We start from the raw sequence: 21,404 nt of genomic DNA on the forward strand, positions 1-21,404 counted from the left end.
ATTTTCTTCCTGGGTTATTAAATTCTCACCTGGGGATACTTGTAAGCCTGTTTGTCAGGGCAGTGGCCTTCAAACTGTAGACTGTGCAATATGAGACTGACTGCGGGTGGGGGTCAGAAGTGTTCCAGTATCTCTCCCCATGCTGGTGAGAGGTCCGCCAAGTTGATGGATTGGAGGGGAAGAGGCTGGGGTCCTTTCTGTCTTCATTTCCCTGAGCTGTTGCATATTCCCCCCTTACTCCATCACCAACAGAAAGACAACATGGAGATGATCAAGGCCCTCATTGTGTTTGGGGCAGAGGTGGACATCCTGAATGACTTTGGAGAAACTCCTGCGTTCATAGCCTCCAAGAATAGCAAACGTATGTGTTCTACACTCTGGGACCAGAGTTGGGCAGGGGTGGGTGCGGGGTGCAGGGACTGGGGAGCAGGGAAGTCCCAGCCATCAGCTGCCCACATCCTGTCCATACCCGCCCCCAGTTGCTCCCTGCACAGAGTGGCTAGGAGCAGTGGGAGGCCCAGAGGGGAAGTTTCCTTTTCCCAAGAACAGGGCCCCTGACCACTAGATGGGGGCCCCAGGGGGCTTGCCAAGGCAGTGTCCTCTTCTGTGCGGCCACCATCCTGCCTCAGGGTGCCAGGACTCTGGGGGGTGGGGGGCGGGGTAGGCAACAGCAGCAGCAGCCCTCTTTCCCACTCTTGGGGAATTCACTGATGGAACCGCTTACAAGAACAGCCACTAGCTGATGCATGTGCTGCATGACACGTGTTACCCCCGGTGCACACAGGCATGTGCTGCATGACACGTGTGCACCCCTCGTGCACACAGGCACCATGCATGTGCTGTGTGCTGGCTCAGTGAGCCTTGGCTTCAGGGCTGGAAAGAGCAGATCCTCCTCACCAGAAGGCTGGTGCCCTCTGGAAGGTTCGGGGAACTGTGGAGGTTGCTGTGGGTGTGTACCTGATAGCGTTTGCAAGCAAGCGTGTGTATGTGCGTGCATGCGCATTTTCAGTTACCCCACCCGTTAGATGGGAGTAAATGCCCATCTAACGAACTGGCTGGTTCGTTCCTGTTGAGCTCTGAAAGCCTCAAGAATTGCTGAATGTGGAGGTGGGAGTCCTGCTTTCTTGACTGGTGTAGAAGGGAAAGCGGGGGTTCCTCAAATACTCGGGCCAGGCAACACCGACCTCCTCCTTCCGTGTTCCAAGTCTGACTCCCAGGACCCACCCCAGCCCCAGGCAGCTGCTTTGGATATAACAGACTAGAGTCAGCACGCCCTGTCAGGGTGGGATCAGGGCTCTGGGGCACCCCCGACCCCCCACATACCCAGGTGGCCTGGGAGAGGGGACGATGTGTGGAAGGGAGGGACCTCTCACTTGCACGTCGACAGTTTCTGATTCTGTGCGATCTCCCCCTCCCCAAACATGGCAAGTCGTCACCAGGAAGGCGCTCCTAACTCTGCTGAGAACCCTGGGCGCCGACTGCCACTCCCCACTCGTCCAGGGGGTCTCGGCAGAGCAGTGCTCCGCAGCAACGCACTCCTCCTCCCTGGAAAGATCTCAGCCCCCACCGATCAGCTTCAACAACCTAGGTAGGCAGCTCCCCTCCTCTCTACCTGGCTCCCAGGCCCTCGGGTCAGAGCAGTCCCTTTGGGAAAGAAACGGGGCCCCAGGGGAGAAGTTGTTGAAGGAAGCAAAGGAGGGTGGGCAGCATTTGTCAGCCTCGGGTGCAGCCAGCAACCCATAGCGCCCAGAGGCTGCTGGGGTCCCTGGCTAATGGCCCGTGGTCCATTTCCCCCCAGAGGGTGCCCTGGACACCCATGAGGTGGGTACTCCCTTGGCCTCTCTGTGCCCTGCGAGCTTGGGTGGGCAGTGAGGAGTGCTGGTGGTGGCTCAGAGCCCTTGGCCCTCTGGCTATGACCAGGAGCATTTCGGCCACGCTGCTGAATCTCTGTCAGGCCTGGGGCCTGTGTGCTTCTCTTCCGGCCCCTTTGTGACCTACTGACCAGGCAACCAGCATCTGCCCCGTGCATCCTTGGTGTCCGTGGAGACAGCCCCTGAGGAGGGGGAGACCTTCTCTGGGCTTCCTGTGGGCTGGCCCACCCAGGGCCCTGAATTGTTTGGGAGTGGGGTTCCCTGAACAGGGCAGTCAGAGACCGATCCTTGGCAAGCTGGTGCTTTTTTTTTTTTTTTTTTTGCGGTACGCGGGCCTCTCACTGTTGTGGCCTCTCCCGTTGCGGAGCACAGGCTCCGGACACGCAGGCTCAGCGGCCATGGCTCACGGGCCCAGGCGGACTCTCAACCACTGCGCCACCAGGGAAGCCCCAATTTTTTTTTTTTTTTTTTTTTAAACTCTTGGCGAATCAGACACCAGCATCTTCAGCCAGGATAGCCTGGCCAGCCCTGGAGCTTAGGAAGGGCAGAGCTGGCAGCCACAGTTAGTCCTTCTGCTCCGCCTCTCTCCTCCCCCTGCCCCTCCCCACCCAGGACCTGCCCCCGCATCGTTATCTCTCAATTTTACAGGCAATCAGCCACCCAAGCCAGGCTGGATGGTGGGCCTGGGGCGCAGCGTCAGATGGGTAATGCCCTGGGCCTAGAGGGGCCGCAGAGCCTGCTGTGCCCCATTAGCTGCAGCTATAGTCCCCGCTGCTCCTTTTTCTCAGCTGCACGTCCCTCTCCCTGGTGCTCTGTCTACGCCTCTCCTGGCCAGTCTCCCACTTATCTTGTCCACTCTGGCCACTTGCCCTGGTGAGGGGGAGACACACTGCCTGCCAGCCTGCCGTCCTGCTTTGCTGCTTCTAGACTCCGTGCACAGCTGTGGGAAGGGCCCATCAGAATCGGGATGATGTGACACTGCTGGGCCAGGCAACCTGGGGCCGGGCTGCTTGTCAGGAGGGCAGCTAATCCATTTGGTGGGCGTGGGATGGGCCTTGGGCACAGGGGAAAACATGGATGCTATGGGTGGGTGCATCCGATCTGAGGCCGCTGAGGCAGTTTCTAGACCTGGGATTAGGGCAAGAGGCATCTGGAAAGTGGTCGGGATATCTCCATTCCTTCATGGAGTTAAACCCCGAGGAATGTCCTAACTCTGCCCTTTTGGCTAAATGACCTTGGTATAACCTCTTTGAGTCTCATCTGTAAAATGGGGGTAATGATTCTGTGACGGTGGCTGTCAGCAGCACCGGCTCCTGTGCATGAAGAAACGCTTTGTGAACTGTACACACAGGGCACGTCGGGGGTGCTTGTGCTTCGGGGCTTTGCGAGGAAAAATCGGGAGCTGGCCGGGCAGGGTGGGACGCCATTCCCAGAGCAGTGAGCTCCCCTCTGCATTCCAGCCCATCGCTCCCTGAGGGGCCTGTGGCCTCTGGCCCTGCTGTATCCTGGGATGAAGAGCCCTTCCAGGAGGTGGGAGGCAGATGCTCCTGCTAGGGACAGTGGGGTAAGGGCACAGCTCCAGATTTGCCCTCAGGACCCACGGGGTGGCGGGGAGCGGCACGTACCTGGCCCCAGCCCGCTCTGCCCTGTGCCTCACAGAACTGCAGGACCTCATGCACATCTCCCGGGCCCGGAAGTCGGCCTTCATCCCGAGCTCCATGAGGGACGAGAAGCGGACGTAAGTGTCGGGGGCAGGCTCGTGGGCAGGGCCTCTGCTGGGTGCCATGCAGCAGGTGTGGGACTTTTTCTACTCTGTATCTGGCTCTGCAAGGTAGCTCGCACTCTCTGTAGTTCACAGCAAAGAGACTGAGTCTTTAGGGAGGCTGGGCCTGCTTCTCCGTCAATCACCATGCCAGCTCCGGGCCACACGGTGGAGCTGGCTGCGGCCCTGTCCCTTCTCTCTCTGACCCTGTCATGGATTGTCGGGGGAGATGGCCCAGCTCTCCTCTGGAGAGAGCCCTCAGCTGCCTTGATGCTGAGCCTGCTTCCCTCTGATTCTACCCACTCCTTACCCTGCCTCCCTCCAAGAGCTAGTGGTGGGTTGGTTCCCCAAGTATCTGCCGTATACCCAGGCCCATTCTAGGAGGCAGGCTGGGGAGATGGGCACAAAGAGAAGAAACCCAAGCCCGGTCCCTGAGGACAGTCCCTGGTGATAGTGGTTGTCAGAATCAGTGCCCACCAGCTTGGCGAGTTACCAGGACAAATGTGTTTCCTATCAGCTGTGCTCTCTCCACCCTTCCCTGTAATGCTGGAGGTGGTTTATTTGTTCTCTGTTTTTTACTATCCTGTTTTCCTAACAGCCTTCCTAGGGAGGCATTAGTAACCTTGATTTGCAAATGCAGAACTTGAGGTTAAGTGACTTGTTTAAGGTCAGAGCAGACTCAGCCCAGGGCTTCTGAGTCCATGCCCTTTCTGCTCCTGCAGGCTCTCTCCTGGCTGCACCCCTAGTGCCCTCCCCTGCAGGGAAAGCTCTCTTCTCCCAGAAGCAGCTCCCAGGACCAGGCAGCCACATCGGTGGCTGGGCCTCTCCTCGTCAGGAGGCTCGGCTTCCCCTTGCTGTAGCCCACTCGTTTCCTCGGCCACCCTGTGCCATGTGTCCTGAGGTTGCACCTGCCCTATCGTCTGTCTCCCCCTTCCCTCCCACTGCGCCCCCTCCCCCACACACCCCTGCGCAGGGGCCAAGCAGGGTATCAGAGGGAGGACTGACAGGTCCCTGCCAGTAAGAGGAAGGAGGCGGCAGATTCTCCAGCAGGACTGGGGAGTCTGCACAAGCCTGAGTGCCCTCCCTAGAGGTGGGGCTGAGACAAGAGTCAGGATACCCCTGTGAGGACCTCCCCACGCAGGTCCGTGAGCCACACAGCTCAGCCCTGCTCCCTGCATTGCCAGCCCCACATCTTCAGAAAGGTCTCTTGCCTCTTTGCTCCAGCCTCCCTGGCCAGGGGCCCTGCAGGCCTCCGGCGACAGCACCGCCTCCTCTGCCACGCTCTGGGCTTGCTGCAGGGCTGGGCAGCTTGTCCAGGAAAAGACGAGGGACCCCGGAGGTCCTTCATCTACCAGCTGTGTGTCCGTGGGATGCCTCCCGCCCGCAGAGCCGGGCCTTGCCCTCAGCGGGGGAAGAAAGGCAGCAAACAAGTGACCAAAAGCAATTGCTCATGGAATCGAGAAGGGCTCTGCACCACAGAAGTGGGTGGGGCAGGGGCGGGCTGAGCGGGAGTGTCCCAATGGCATCTGCAGGCTTCTCTCAGCGGTGACATTTAAGCTGGGATAGAAAGAAGAGGAGGAGACTGGAAGGAAGGTTCCAGGTCTGAGCACAGACGATAGAGGCCTTCTTCCCCGGGGCAGGGGCTGGGCATGGCGGGCCGTAGGGAGACGGGTCAGGATGTGTTGGAGAGTGTGTGACCCGGGAGTCCACAGACCCCGGTCCAGATCCACCTGTGTGACTCCGAGCTTCGTGTCCTCACAGATACGCACAGGGTGACAGGGAGTGTCCACCTGGAAGGGGTTTGGAGCATTTAAGTGAGTTCACGCTGGTGGAAGCTCCTATGGCTCCTGGCGCACAGACGGTCCTTCCCCCGTGCTGCTCCCACCTGGCTGGAGGGGCCTGACCTTCTTGGACACCCATTCCTTGTGGCCGCGGGAGAGCAGCCCTTCCCCCAGCCTTGTTTAATTCAAACAGACTTTTATCAGGCACCTGCTTCGGGTCAGGTCTGGGACTTGGGATCTGGATCTGACCAAAACCGAGTGGCCTTAGGGAGCCCCTGTTCAAAGTGGGGGAGACAGACCCAGGCGTCTGCTGAGGGGGCACATGGCCAGGGAAGTCTTCCCTGCCCCCTGCTGCCCTCACCTTCCTGTGTCTGTCTCTCTGTTGCACCTTTCGCCTCCTGAAGTACTGTGTTTATTCCTGAACTGACTTCGCTGCCATCTCCCCAAAGCCCCGGTAGCACACGAGCTCCGCAGGGCTTGGTCTCCACGCGCTCAGGCGGCTACCACGGGGCAGGTGCTCAGGGACACGGCATGCAAAGTGCCGGCTGTAATGGGACCCTCTTCTCTCCCACTGCTGTTCCCACCACAGCCGCGACCACCTGCTCTGCCTGGACGGAGGGGGCGTGAAAGGCCTCGTCATCATCCAGCTCCTCATCGCCATTGAGAAGGCCTCGGGCATCGCCACCAAAGACCTCTTTGACTGGGTGGCAGGGACCAGCACGGGGGGCATCCTGGCCCTGGCCATCCTGCACAGTGAGGGCAGCCCCTGGGCTGCTGAGGCAGGACGGGTTGGGGCCGAGACCTGCCCTCAAATGGGGCTGAGTTTGTTCTCCGAGCTTTGCGGAGAACGTCATGGGGGAGGGGAGGGCCCATAGGCCCTTCAGTGGGTAGCTGGGGTGTTGGGGTCCGAGGCTGGAAGGAGGAAGGGCTGGGGGGTGGGCTAGGGTGATGCCCACCCAGCCACAGAGGACAGACCTGGTTTCACTCTTAGCGTTGGGAACATTTTTGTACCGGTTGCCATGCCCCTGCAAGGCAGACACAGAAGGGCCTCAGAACTGCTGGAAATGAGGAGAAGCATTCTGAGGGCGGGTGGAGTTGGTGGCCTCAGGAATGAGGACTGTGACTCGGTGGGGTCACAAATGCCAGAGCCCTAGTCTGCACACTTCATTTTACCCACACAGGGTAATGGAGGCCCTGGGGGGAGAGGTGACCCAAAGTCACATGGCCCACTGGGGGGCTTGCTGGGGCTAGGAGTCCCAAGGGCGCCCATCCCAGCACTTCCCAGCGACACAGGCAACCCACGCAGTTTGCTGTCACTACAGCTTCCCAGAGGTGACGGGGCATTTTGCTTACTGGACGGATTTCCGGGTAGGCCTTGTCTCGGCTCAAGCGATGTCTCCTTTACGGAGCTGTCTGGGCTGCATGATGCTGCATGTGGGGGGCCCCCTCCGAACGAGCTACCGCCCGGCAGGAATTGTCTCAGCATCCCTGACGGGGGATCCCTGCCTGGGTTGGGTTCCATGCCCTCCAACTCGTCCTGCAGATCTGAAGTCACCAGGAGAGGACCCTCCCCCTCCAGGACATCAAGGCCTTCGGGCCAGGCCTGTGCTGGGTGCTAGGCGTGCAGGGCTGAGTCAGGTGCACGCCCCACCTCAAGGAGCCCCGGGTCCCATGGGGGAGGCATAGGCATCCGGGTGTTCCCAGTGTGAGGAGGCCATGGCCTGGCAGCCCAGGGTGTGCGTGGGACGGACGTGGGGCACAGCCAGCCCAGGAGGTGACCTAGAGCAGCGTCCCATGGGGCTCTGGGAGGAGGAGGAGGATTATCAGTCGGCAAGCTGCTGGGACTTCTGTCCCCTGGCCTCTGGGGCCCCGTGTCCCCTTGCCTCGGGGGCCCCATGTCCCCTCTCTGGTCTTCCCTGAGAGAAGGGCCAGCTCAGGGCTGGCTTCCGCCCGGCTGGGCATGAGATCTGGGCGTGGAGCAGAGTGGGCAGAGGTTCTAGTTTCTCCTCCACAAAGGGTCACTTCCTTCTTCAGGGGGCATTTATCCCCCATCCAGGGTCTTCAGGCGCCCGGGGGCTATGGAAGGGATCTGAGAAGACGCCTAGTTCAACCTCTCCTGCGGGCAGAAGCCCTCCCCTCCGCAGCCCCCCGCAGCACACCCCTGGGCCGGCTGAGGCGCGCCGGGCAGCTTCTCCGTGCTGTGAGGTGCACCCTGCCCCTTGGAAGCTGTCTGTTCTCGCGGGACAGGGCTGGTCTTTCTATTCCATGGCAAATGGGGTGGATCTAGATTTATAAGCTTTTACACGTTCAGGACCCCTTCTTTAAAGAAAAAATACAAATTATGAGTACAAGGTTAAGTGCCAAGCCTTGGGGCTGCTGAAGGGGGTTTCTGCCTGTGGGGGAAGTTGCAGAGGATGGTCCCAGGAGCCCCAGCTTGGTTGGTGCTTTGGTAAATCCGCCCCCCGCCCCCCGCTGGTTCCTGTGCTCAGACCCCCTGTCAGGGCAGCCCTCGCATCTCTCCCCACCTCCGACCCCCTTGTTCCTAGGCAAGTCCATGGCCTACATGCGTGGGGTGTACTTCCGCATGAAGGATGAGGTGTTCCGGGGCTCTCGGCCCTACGAGTCAGGGCCCCTGGAGGAGTTCCTGAAGCGGGAGTTCGGAGAGCACACCAAGATGACGGATGTCAAGAAACCCAAGTAAGCCTCCTCCTCCCCCTTTTCGGGAGCACAGCGGCTTTGGCCCCAGCCGTGCACCCCGTCGGCTCTTCCTGGCAGCAGAGGGCTCCCTGCCCTGGTCTGATTAAAGCTGAATTGGGCGGGGGGAGGCGGCTGGGGAACACAGGTGCAGAACACCCTCGACCCATGTCTGATATTTTTCCACCCAAACAGCACATCCCTGGGTCGAAGGGGGTCGGTTCTCGTCCCTCACACACACACTTGCTGAGCACAGCTTTGCCCCCGGCACTGCCTGTGTGTGTGTGTGTGTGTGTGTGATGGGGTGAGGCAACCATCAGGTGGGAAGGCTTACGATCTGGTTAGGAGATAAGTGACCTAAAAAAATGGCAGCCACGCAAGGCAGCATGTGCTTATTAAGAGGTTCCAGAAGAACCTTCAGCACCACCACTTCTTTGTAGTATTTATTTCCCATCCTGGAATTACATTATTGTCTGCCTAATGCCTGGCTCGCCTGCCAGACTGTGAGCTCCATGAAGCAGGAACGTGACTGCCTTGTTTTTCTGTTGCCCCGGTGTCTAGCACAGTGCCTGCCCCAGAGCAGACCCCTGAAAAGTGTTCAGCAACTGACTATCCGTGGAAGCAAGGGGGAGAAAGGACTGAGAACAAGGTGGTCAGGGAGGGCTTCCTGGAGGAAGTTGGGAGGATTTCTTTTCATAGTAAAGCTTTTTTTTTTTTTCCATTTAAGAATAACACATAGTCTTTTAAGAAATTTTGGAAGTTTTGGAAAGTAAAAAGAAGAGGAAAATATCCATGATTTATTAACCAAAAGTTAATGTTTTGAAAAACATTTTTTGTATATTTTATCTTAGACATTTTTTTTCTTTTTTATAGTGAAATAGAACATACATTTAGAAAAGGACATTAAACAGTTCCTTGAATAATTCTAAAGCAGACACCCACATATGACCACCAGCCAAGTCCAAAAGCCCCTTGAGTGTGTGCCGGCCCCCATCATAGCTCCTGCTTCCCTCCACCTCCCACAAAGGTAACCATTCTCCTGTGACCCGGATTTCCTGGACTTTCTGTCTAGTTTCGGCACCTGAATGCAGCCCTGAGCACAGTTCCGGTCCCGCCTGTCTCTGGGCTTGGACGGAATCCTTTTGTGTGTTATCCTTCCTTCTGTCAATGCTGCATTTGTCAGCGTGGTCCCTACTGTTGGGTGAAGCTGTGCTTCATTCATTCTCAGGGCTCATATGACTATGCCCCCACGATTTATTTCTCCAGATACCTTCGACGGGCACTTGGGTTGTTCCGTTTGGGCCTCTTGAGTCTGCAGTGGACATCTTGGGACTTATCAGAAGACCCCGTGGGGCACATGCCTAGGAGTACAGCTGCCAAGTCTGCTTGGCCTCAACCCTTAGATTCTGCCCAGCTGTTTTCCAAAGTGGTGGTTTCTATTTCCACTCCCGTTAGCCATGTTTGAGAGTTCCTGGCAGTCTGCATTCTTGCTAACATTGGTTATTGTCAAACCAATTTAGCTTTATAACGTTTTTGTCTTTATAAATCTGGGGTGAAAGATACTGGCTCTGTTGATTGGAATTTTCATTTTCCTGATTACCAGTGAGGTTGAACACCTTTTCATATGTTTAGAGGCCATCTGGATTTCCTCTTTTGTAAAGTTCCTATTCAAGTGTTTTACCCATTTTTGGCAAAATTGGGTTGTGTGTTGCGGGTTATGAGGCTTCTTAATTCTCTCTTTTTTTTTTTTTTTTTTTTTTTTTGCGGTACGCGGGCCTCTCACTGTTGTGGCCTCTCCCGTTGCGGAGCACAGGCTCCGGACGCGCAGGCTCAGTGGCCATGGCTCACGGGCCCAGCCGCTCCGCGGCATGTGGGATCTTCCCAGACCGGGACACAAACCTGTGTCCCCTGCATCGGCAGGCGGACTCTCAACCACTGCGCCACCAGGGAAGCCCCATCTTAACCATTTTTAAATGTACAGTTCAGTAATGTTAAGTATATTCACATTGCTGTGCAGCTGATCTCCTGAACTCTTTCATCTTGTAAAACTGAAACTCTGTACCCATTAAACAAAAAGTCCCCATTCCTCCCCTCCCCCCAGCCCCTGGCAACCACTGTTCTACTTTCAGTCTCCCTAAGTGGACTCCTCAAAGTACCTCTTGTAAGTAGGATCATACGGTATTTGTCTTTTTGTGACTGGCTTATTTCACTTAGCATAATGTCCCCAAGGTTCATCCATGTTTTAGCATGTGACAGAATTTCCTTCCTTTTTAAGACTGAATAATATTTTATTGCATGTGTAGGCCATATGTTTATCCATTCATCTGTTGATGGACATCTGATTCATTCCACCTATTAGCTATTGTGAATAATGCTGCTATGCCCCCCAGGTATACACAAAACTGTTGGAATCTCTGCTTTCAATTCCTGGTGCCTTTTACAGAGAGGATTCTGATGGGTTCAATTTGCTAATATTTTGTTTAGGATTTTTGTATCTGTGTTCATGAGTGAGATTGACCTGTTCTTTCCCATTTTTAGGTTGCAGGGTTTTGGTTTTGAGGAAGTGTCTCTTCTTTTTCTGTTTTCCAGAAGAGTTAATATAATAGTAATTTTATTTCTTCCATGAATATTTGGTAGAACTTGCCAGTGAAGTCATCTAGGCCTGGAGTTTGCTTGGTAGGAAAAATTTTAATGACGGAATTAATTTCTTTAATGGCTATAACACTATACAGGGTTTCTAAATGTCTTTTTGAGTTAGTTTTGGTTAAATTATGTTTTTCTAGGAATATGTCCATTTCATAATAAATCTTCAAATTTACTGACATAGAGTTGTTCCAAAATTCTCTTATTATCTTCAGTGTCTGCAGCATCTGCTGTGATGGCCCTCTTCATTCCTGATTATTTACACCTCCTCTTTTCAAATTATAGTCTTGCTACTACAAGTTTTTTAATTGGATTAGTCTTTCAAAAAACCAACTTTGGGCTATTTATTGGCTCTCTATTGTATGTACGTTTTCCGTTTCATTAATTTCTGCTCTTATATACTTAGTCCTTCTTGTACGTCCTTTGGGCTTATTTGGCTGTTCTTTTTTTAACTTCTTGAAATAAATGTTTTGCTCATTGATTTTTTGGCGTTTTTTTCTCTTCTACTATATAATATATGTATATATATTATGTGTGTGTGTGTGTGTGTGTGTGTGTGTGTGCGTATGTAAATCTAAACATTTTCCTCCAGGTACTGCTTTAATTACAGCCTATAAGCACAATTATGATTTTTCAGTTCAAAAATATTTTCTAATATGTATCATTATTTTTTAACCATAGGTTATTAAAAATGGCATTTCTAAACTTAGGGATTTTTCGAGTTATCTTTTTGCTATTAATTGCTTTGTAGCCAGGGGACATGCTCTGTTTGATTCTGGTCCTTTAAAATTATTGAGACTTGATTTGTGGCCTTCCTCAGTCAGTTTTTGTAGATCTCCCATGTGTAATTTAAAAGAATGTGGGGGCTTCCCTGGTGGTGCAGTGGTTGGGTGTCCGCCTGCCGATGCAGGGGACATGGATTCATGCCCTGGTCCGGGAAGATCCCACGTGCCGCAGAGCAGCTGGGCCCGTGAGCCATGGCCGCTGAGCCTGCGAGTCCGGAGCCTGTGCTCCGCAACGGGAGAGGCCACAAAACTGAGAGGCCCGTGTACCGCAAAAAAAAAAAAAGAATGTGGATTCTTCGTTGAATGCCAATATATATACATGTGGATTGAGTCATATTGGCTAGAAACATTGTTAAAATTTCCAAATCTTCTGTATGTATACTAATTTTTTTGTCCACTTCTTCTGTCAATTACTGAGAGAGATACATTGAAATCTTCCACTCTGGGGATTTGCCTTTTGACCCTTTACTTCTGTCAATTTTTACATTAATATTTTGACACTATGAGATTAAGTACATGTAAATTTAAGTTTTTATGAATCTTTCTGGTGACTGGAAGGAGCTCTCTTTATCTCTAAGAATACTTTTTTTTTTTTTTTTTTTGCGGTACGCAGGCCTCTCATTGTTGTTGTGGCCCCTCCCGTTGCGGAGCACAGGCTCCGGACGCGCAGGCTCAGCGGCCATGGCTCACGGGCCTAGCTGCTCCACGGCATGTGGGATCCTCCCAGACTGGGGCACGAACCCGTGTCCCCTGCATCTGCAAGCGGACTCTCAACCACTGTGCCACCAGGGAAGCCCTCTAAGAATACTTTTTACCTTAATTTTATCTGATATTAATATAGTTATACTAGCTTTCATTGGTTATATTTGCATGGTATGTCTGTGCTCATGCTTTAATTCAGCCTTCTTGATCCTTATGTTTTACATGTCTCTCTTGTAAATAGCCTGTAGTTGGATTTGTTCTTTATCTAATCTGTGCATTTAGCCTATTTATAGATTTTTATTGCATAGTAATATATTTATTTAAGTTATTTAATTAGTTAAGTTTGTTTTAGCTGATTGATTTGGCTATCAGAACCTTCATATAGTTAATCTAATAGTTTATATGGCTGATCCATTTATACTTACGTAATTACTCATATTTGGGGGATGACATATGCTATCCTATTTTGTTCCGTGTTTCTTGTCTTCTTTTGGATTTACTGAATAGTTTTAATCTTTACATTCCACCCCCAACCCAATAGTTTGAAATTTATGCACTCATTTCTGTTGTCTTTTTTTTTAGTGCTTATTATAGAAGTCTAAATTTAATTGATACCATTATCCCCCCTCAGATAATCAAGGATTTTTTTTTTTTAAGAAAATTGCAGAAGAATTTGGACGGCACAAATCATTCTCTTTTTTTTTTGAATTTTATTTAATTTATTTTTTATACTGCAGGTTCTTATTAGTTATCCATTTTCTATATATCAATGTATACATGTCAATCCCAATCTCCCAGTTCATCCCACCACCACCACCACCCACCCCCCACTTTTCCCCCTTGGTATCCATACATCTGTTCTCTACATCTGTGTCTATATTTCTGCCTTGCAAACCAGTTCATCTGTACCATTTTTCTAGATTCCACATATATGCGTTAATATACGTTATTTGTTTTCCTCTTTCTGACTTACTTCACTCGTATGACAGTCTCTAGGTCCATGCCATCTTATGGGAAAACCCAAACGAACTTTTTGGCCAACCCACTAATTACTTTTCTGAATTTTAAATCTATCTTGTTTTCTTAAACCTCAGAAGATATTGTTTTCTGAAGTTGAGGTTTATTTATATTTAGCTAGCGGTGAGCTGGGAAACTAGATCTCTAGGAGGATAAAACCCTGGTTTGTAGTGTTGGCCAATTCCCATGGCATAAATACCTCCACCATGGCTGATTTCAAGCTACCAACAGTTTAACAACCAGCTCATGAGATTTAGCAATAGGTTCTCACAAGCCAGTATGAGCTGGCTCCAGCTCATGTATGTGTGTATGTATATGAGTATGCATATGTGTGTGTGTATGTATACATGTGTATCACTTCTTTGCTTTACAATCTTCCTGTGACCACCTTCCTCCTGCCTAAAGTACCTTCTTTTGCCTTTCCCGTAGAGATGGTCTGCTGGTAGTGAATTCTCCACTAGCAGAGTTGTTTGAAAATAGGTTTATTTCACTCTCATCATTTGAAACTAGTTGTATTTCACCCTTATCAGTTGAACATTCTTTTATTTCTCTCTTATTCTTGTTGAGTATAGAATTCTAGGCTGGTGATTTTCTTGTAGAACAAGAAAGATATCATTCTATACCTTTTAGCATCCATTATTACACTTGCAGTCAATTTCAATTTAACTCTTACTCCTTTGAAAGTAAGTAGTCTTTTTTCCTCTGGATGCTTTTATTTACGTGTTTGTTTATTTGTTTTTGGTGTTCTACAGTTGTACTATGATATATCTAGTTATGAATTCCTTCTAATTTATCCTGCATGGGATTTGTTGGCCTTTTTAAATCTTTGGATTCATGTCTTTCTTCAGTTCTGGAAGCCTGAGTCATTATTGGTTCAACCTTGCCTCTGCCTAATTTTCTCTTGCCTCTCCTTCTGGAACTCCAGTTGAAAATGTTAGAGCTTTTCTGTCTTTCATGTCTTTTAACTTCTCCTGTATATTCTTTCATTTTATCTCTCTGCGTTGCATTCTGGATAATTTCTTCTTACCTATTTTCCAATTCACTAATTCTCTCTTTAACTTTATCTGATTTTTCATTTAACCTATTCATTGAGTTTTAATTTATTTATTTATTTAAATTTCTGGAAGTACTCTTTGTTTTTTCTTCAGATCTTCTAGGTCATTACTTATAGTTTTCTATTCCCTGAAAATATTATCAAGCTTGTGTTTGATGTCTTTCAACATTGTAAGCATAGCTGTTTGGGTTTTTTTATATAATTTTATTTTATTTATTTATTTTTGGCTGCATTGGGTCTTCATTGCTGCACGTGGGCCTTCTCTAGTTGCTGCGAGCAGGGGCTACTCTTCATTGCAGTGCATGGGCTTCTCATTGCGGTGGCTTCTCTTGTTGTGGAGCATGGGCTCTAGGCACATGGGCTTCAGTAGTTGTGGCACGCGGGCTACTCTTCATTGCAGTGCATGGGCTTCTCATTGCGGTGGCTTCTCTTGTTGTGGAGCATGGGCTCTAGGCACACGGGCTTCAGTAGTTGTGGCACGTGGGCTCAGTAGCTGTGGTTCACGGGCTCTAGAGTGCAGGCTCAGTAGTTGTGGTGCATGGGCTTAATTGCTCCACAGCATGTGGGATCTTCCCAGACCAGGGCTCAAACCGGTGTCCCCTGCATTGGCAGGCAGATTCTTAACCACTGTGCCACCAGGGAAGTCCCAAGCATAGCTGTTTTACAGTCTTTGTTTGAGGATTCAAATAACTGCTGTCTATGTAGGTATGTTTTTCTGTTTGTGTTGTTTATGCTTATTCTTATTCATGGTGTTTTATTTCTTGATGTCCCCCTCCCCACCCTTTTTGGAACTGTGTGGTATTCCTTAGTGTTGAGAAATATGTGCAGATTCTGTGAAGCCTAGAATGAGGGTATCTTCTCCAGAGTGTCTTATGTTGTATCTTCCAGGTACCCACGTACAGTAGCATCTAGGGTCACTGTAACTAAATTCTTGACATGAAGGTTTTGGAACTTCCCCCCAGGTGATGTGAATTTAGACTACAGATCTGTAGGAGGTTTAGTTTGTGGTTATACATTTTCAGGGATTTTCTTTTTTTTTTTTTTTGCGGTATGTGGGCCTCTCACTGTTGTGGCCTCTCCCATTGCGGAGTACAGGCTCCGGACGCGCAGGCTCAACGGCCACGGCTCACGGGCCCAGCTGCTCCACAGCATGTGGGATCTTCCCGGACTGGGGCACGAACCCGTGTCCCCTGCATTGGCAGGCGGACTCTCAACCACTGCGCCACCAGGGAAGCCCCAGGGATTTTCTTTTTTTTCTCCTTTCTTTGTTTAATGCCAGCCAACTTTACTCACAGCCTCCAGGGGTGGGAAAGGGGCAGGTTTATTTCTGGTTTACCCTTATCCAAGGGGGTGGCCCTTTGGGATTACAACCTAATGTGGGGAGGGTCTCCCATTAGATCCCTAAACTTTAGTGAACCCTGGGCTTTGACTTCTGTCCCTCTGGCCCCATGAGGCCATCAGCATGGAAGTTCAAATTGATAGTTTGGTGTCTGCCTTCAGGTCAGAGATGGGTCTGTGCTCCATTTACCTCTGTGAGTTCTTGCTTATCCTCAGAGTTTACCCTCATCTTTCCTTTCTATCTTATCAGATCTTCTGTGCTTTATTTTTTTTGAATTTTTGAATTTTATTTAATTTATTTTTTTATACAGCAGGTTCTTATTAGTCATCAATTTTTTTTTTTTTTTTTTTTGCGGTATGCGGGCCTCTCACGGTTGTGGTCTCTCCCGTTGCGGAGCACAGGCTCCGGACGCGCAGGCTCAGCGGCCATGGCTCACGGGCCCAGCTGCTCCGTGGCATGTGGGATCTTCCCGGACCGGGCACAAACCCGTGTCTCCTGCATCAGCAGGCGGACTCTCAACCACTGCGCCACCAGGGAAACCCTAGTCATCAATTTTATACACATCAGTGTATACATGTCAATCCCAATCGCCCAATCTTCTGTGCTTTTAAGATCAAAAAAAATTTTTTTTCCAGCATTTAGCTTTTTGTTCATTGAGAGGTATGTTCAAATAACCTTTCCACAAGATTCTTAGAGGTGGAAAACTAATCTTTTTTTCCCATGCATAGTTTTTGTTCCCTTTTCTTTATATTTTTCATTGTAACAAACACCTTTCTGTGTTAGTCTCAACTCCTTGCTAGTGTAATTTGAAGTGGCTGCAAAACATTCCATTGTTTAGGCACTCCCTCCTATTATTTCCATGTAGAGCATTCACTTTTCACTGTAGTAAATTACACTGCATGAATAGCCTTAAACAAAAAGCTTTCATTGTAACCAAGATTATTACTTTAGGCTGGATTTTCCAAAACGGAATTCCCAGATCAAAGAGCCAGGACAGGTCTTCCCTGGTAGCAGAGTGGTTAAGAATCTGCCTGCCAGTGCAGGGGACACGGGTTCGAGCCCTGGTCCAGGAAGATCGCACATGCCGCAGAGCAGCTGGGCCTGTGCACCACAACTACTGAGCCTGCGCTCTAGAGCCTGCAAGCCACAACTACTGAACCCATGTGCCACAACTGCTGAAGCCCGCATGCATCTAGAGCCCATGCTCCGCAACAAGAGAAGCCACCGCCATGAGAAGCCTGCGCACCACAAGGAAGAGTAGCCCCCGCTTGCCGCAACTAGAGAAAGCCCTCATGCAGCAATGAAGATCCAACACAGCCAAAAATAAATAAAGAAAATAAATTAAAAAAAAAAAGAGCCAGGACATTTGTAAGGGTCTGAATACATATTGGTTTCCAAGGGGGCTGTGTCAGTCTACACTCCCCTCAGTATTTAAGGATGTCTGAGTCTCTTTAGACAGTTAGGAGTCTTCTTTAATAGGTTGTAGACTCACATGGTAGAACACTGGTTAGGTACCAGAGATGACATGCTGAAAAGTCTCCCCCGACTCCTGTCCTGGATCTGCAGCCCCCAAGCAGTCCCCTGTCCCAGAGGCAGCTCACTGCACATGGGTCCTTCCAGAGTTACCCTCTGACCAAGCAGATAGATATATAGAGTCTTTTGGGTTTTGTTTTTAAATAAATGGTGGCATATTACACACACTGTCCTGAACCTTGCTTTTTCCACTTAAATATAAATCTTGGCGCTCACCATCCATCAGTACCTGAAGCAATACCTCAGCCGTTCTCCAGCGACTCAGACCCCACTGCGCAGAGGAGCCGTGGAGCATGAACCATCCCACTGGTGGACATTTAGTTTCCAGTCGTTTGCTTTAATGCCATTAATAGCCTAGTGTGTGCCCATCTCCCCGCACATGTGGGAGTGTCTTAGTATGGGTTCCCAGAAGTAGGAATGCTGAGTTTAAGAATTAGTGCATCGGCAGTTTGGACAAAAATTGCCAAAGGTGGATTGTCAAGGGCGGATGGGTCAGTGGCTTCAGTGTCCTGCACCTTGTTTCTCTCCAGGGTTATGCTGACAGGGACACTGTCCGACCGGCAGCCGGCTGAACTCCACCTCTTCCGGAATTACGAGGCTCCAGAGTGTGTACGGGAGCCTCATGTCGGCCAGAACGTTAACCTAAAGCCTCCAACTCAACCCTCAGGTTAAAACCATGTTTGATGCATCTGTGGGAAGTGATTGGCCCGAGAGGCTGCAGGTTGGTGGATGGGAGTCGCAAGCTTGCTGCCAGGCACCCCCAGCCCACCACCATCCCACCCACTGCCCTGGTCTTCCCTCCCAAGGGTATCAGCTGAGGGCTGGCAGAGCCAGGGAGCCATGAGGCAGGCTGCACCCTGCCTTCCACCAGGATGGCGGGGCCAGACAGCATGGCCTGTCCTGCTTCTGAAGAGTCCCCAGCCTCACCCTCTTCCCACAGTGCCACGTGCACACATACACACACACACACCCTTAGATCTGAAACGCACATCTCTTGTGCCACTGGACCCCCTCCTCCCCCACCCCCAGAGCAGCTGGTGTGGCGGGCAGCCCGGAGCAGTGGGGCAGCCCCCACCTACTTCCGGCCCAACGGGCGCTTCCTGGATGGCGGGCTGCTGGCCAACAACCCCACGCTGGACGCCATGACGGAGATCCATGAGTACAACCAGGACTTGATCCGCAAGGTGAGAGCCACCTCGGGTTGGAGGGGCTGGACGTGACCGCCCACAGCGGCCTCTCCTGTTTCTGCAAACCTTGACTGTACTCTGGGCTGACTCCTGGGAGAGCAAATGGCTTTTCTTCATGCGTTCATTCATTTGTGCACTTAACAGCAATTTTTATGTCACACTCGAACGTGCCTGATTGGTGGTGTCTGCCCAAAGCACTGTGCTAAGAGGGATTCTGAGGCCCAATCCGGACTAGGTGGTGAAGGGTGTTATGATCAATTAACAGCATCTGCTGTTTGTGGGGAGGACAGCATGCATACCAGTATGTGCCAGTTTACAGGCCTAGCCACGCTGTCCGGCCTGGAGACACACGCTTGCCCTTGGGGAGCTCACATTTAGGGGAGACAGTCCATAAACAAGGACACATCCATCCGAGTGTTTTAGGTTCTGTGACAGAGAACTGTGCAGGGGCCTAGGAGCATCACCCCTGCTGAGAGACATGAGGGCTCAGAAAGGGCTCACAGAGAAGGGGAGCCCATGCTGAGGCCTTTGGGGATGGGGCAGTGCAGGTCAGTGATCCAGAGGAAGAGAAGCGGCCCTCAGCCCGAGGAGCTTAGTGCAGAGGTGGGCAAGGCCCACTCAGGTTAGGAGAAGCAGTGTGGTGCAGGGGCCTCTGGGTCTGGGGCCTGTCTCTGCCCATGCTTCACTTCAACCGCTGTCCAGGGCTATTGATAGTACCTGTCTGGGGACTGTCAGTGAGGCTTCCATGGCCTCTTATCTGTGAAGCCTTTAGAACAGCACCTGACCTTGAGTGTGCCCCATCCTTGTTAGCTGTAGTTGTCACTGCGGTCGTCACCAAGCCCCTGATGAAGCTGCAGGCGGCAGGGAGGTGGGCGCCCTCTAGGGGCCAGATGTGGAAGGGCAGGCTTCCTGGAGGAAGAGGGAATCAGTGAGAGACTGTGGGATGGGGAAGGGTTCTCAAACATCACCCGTCTGAGTGCATGGGGAGCCTGGGTAGGTGGGTTGCTGAGGTCGCCCAGAAGATTGGCAGGAGAACGTGTTCCGAAGCAAAGGAGAGGCAGCACAGGCTGTGCTTCTGCCACAGGCCTGTACTCCTCCTCACAATCCCCCAGGGAGCCTCTCTCTTACCCCTGGGTGCCCCCGATCTGTGGGGCAGGCCTCCTCTGACCTGTCCTGTCCCAACAGGGTCAGGGCAACAAGGTGAAGAAACTCTCCGTTGTCGTCTCCTTGGGGACAGGGAGGTCCCCGCAGGTGCCTGTGACCTGTGTGGACGTCTTCCGTCCCAGCAACCCCTGGGAACTGGCCAAGACTGTTTTTGGGGCCAAGGAACTGAGCAAGATGGTGGTGGACTGTGTGAGTATGGACCCCTCCCCAGGCCCACTTCCCTCGGGATCTCAGCCCCAGGATGAGGCTTCCCGTGGGACCCTGGATGTCACGGGGATGGCAGGGCTCTGTTGATCCTCCTCAGCCAGCTCGGGGCAGGGTGGGTTCCCCTTCCCCTATACAGTGTCTCAATGCTGGCAGGGACCTTCGGTGACCACCTCCAGTGGGATTTTCAAGCATTTTTTAGCTGTGGATTTCTTCCTTTAAACACAGCCCATGTGGAAGCCCAGAATGTCAGATGGACAAAAGCTAAGGGGGCAGGGAGGTGGAGGCCTGTCCACTGAGCCCCTCCATACTCACTGACCCTGAACGCTGCCGAGCCACCTGTCAAGGCCACAGACCGTGCCCCTCTGCATAGCTGGGACAGTCACTGCAGCCCAGAAAGGGGGATTTGCCCCAAGTCACTCTGCTGTTAGGGGGCTAAGCCAACCTGGAACCTGGGGACCCCAGGCAGGGGCTGTGTGTGTGGTGTGTGCTGGATGCTCACAGAGGCTGCTTCTTACCAGTGCACGGATCCGGATGGGCGGCCCGTGGACCGGGCCCGGGCCTGGTGCGAGATGGTTGGCATCCAGTACTTCAGGTGAGGGCTCTGCTGGCCCCAGTCCCCAGCCTGAACTTTCCCTTTCCCCAAGGAGCTGCTCTATGTCCCGAGTCCGCCCCAGTCCTAGCTCTCATCCCCTACCCAGACCAAGTGTCCTGGGGGTGACCCCTCCTCCTTGACCCGGACAGACTGAATCCCCAGCTGGGGACAGACATCATGCTGGACGAGGTCAATGACTCGGTGCTGGTCAACGCCCTCTGGGAGACTGAGGTCTACATCTACGAGCACCGGGAGCAGTTCCAGAAGCTCATCCAGCTGCTGCTCTCACCGTGAGGCCGCCGGGCCCCCAACCATCCCCACCCCACCCCGCCCACCCAGGCCCTGCTGGGAGGCTGGGCAGAGCCAGGCCCAGGCGGCTCTGTGTCCACAGACCCGGCCTAGCGGGACACCGGGCTTCCTGCCTAGGGCTGGTCCTCAGGCCTCTCTGCCCCTCTGTCCCCGCCTGCTGGCACTTCGTGTCCTTCCAGCTTAGAAAGCCTCAAGCCTCACTCAGGCTGCTCCCTGACCCCCAGGGTAGCTCAAACACTAAGGCCTCCCAGAGGGCCCCAGGTTCTTCCCGGGCCCCTGGAGCTACAGAGACCCCTTCTACCCTCTGCCCTCTCCGCTGGGGGGTGGAGCCAGAGAAACGGGCCATCACCACCCCATCGGGAGGGGAAACCTAGGAGTGGGGTGTCCCATTCGACTTTGCCCCTCCACACACCCCAGCCGCCCACCCACGAGCCCTCCTCAGCTCTCAAAGTCACTCCTGGGACTTCAGTTATTCTTCCCGACAGAAAGTGGTTTATGACTGGAGAGGGGCTCCAGGGACTGCCCCAAACTGTGAAATAAATGGTTGAATTCTGGTTTGCCTGTGTTGTGTGCACTGTGGCGTGAGTGCCCCCAACCCGCCAGCCCCCCTCAGCCTTGACCTTCAGCCTTAGCTGTCACCTGCCTGTGCCCACGCAGACGGATGGAAGCTCTGGTTACCAGGCTCCGCGAGCCAGGGACACCTCTTCTCTTTAGGCCTCTCCAAATCAGGGCCTGAGGGTGTGCAGAGGCGGCCGCCAGGCCTG

General features: G+C 52.2%; 1 protein-coding gene across 14 annotated transcripts in view; it reads left to right on the top strand.

Moving 5' to 3' along the window:
* PLA2G6 (phospholipase A2 group VI) overlaps positions 1-21,194 on the top strand; it is a 52,054-nt gene extending 30,860 nt beyond the window's left edge. For 10 of the 14 annotated variants that reach the window (XM_081249432.1, XM_081249433.1, XM_081249439.1 and 7 more), the window contains 10 exons: positions 253-361; positions 1,430-1,588; positions 3,531-3,609; positions 6,004-6,167; positions 7,961-8,111; positions 17,712-17,848; positions 18,211-18,365; positions 19,554-19,721; positions 20,258-20,331; positions 20,481-21,194. In XM_081249432.1, coding sequence (XP_081105558.1) covers positions 253-361; positions 1,430-1,588; positions 3,531-3,609; positions 6,004-6,167; positions 7,961-8,111; positions 17,712-17,848; positions 18,211-18,365; positions 19,554-19,721; positions 20,258-20,331; positions 20,481-20,625 — 1,341 coding nt within the window. In that variant the 3' untranslated portion in view covers positions 20,626-21,194. Of the gene's footprint in view, positions 1-252; positions 362-1,429; positions 1,589-3,530; positions 3,610-6,003; positions 6,168-7,960; positions 8,112-9,374; positions 11,356-17,711; positions 17,849-18,210; positions 18,366-19,553; positions 19,722-20,257; positions 20,332-20,437 lie in introns of those variants that run through there. The other 4 variants (XM_081249427.1, XM_081249429.1, XM_081249435.1 and 1 more) reach the window with 3 other exon arrangements.
* The last annotated feature ends 210 nt before the right edge of the window (positions 21,195-21,404 follow it).

Source organism: Mesoplodon bidens (assembly GCF_964165515.1).
Source record: "Mesoplodon bidens genome assembly, chromosome: 11".
Taxonomy (NCBI): Eukaryota; Metazoa; Chordata; class Mammalia; order Artiodactyla; family Ziphiidae; genus Mesoplodon; species Mesoplodon bidens.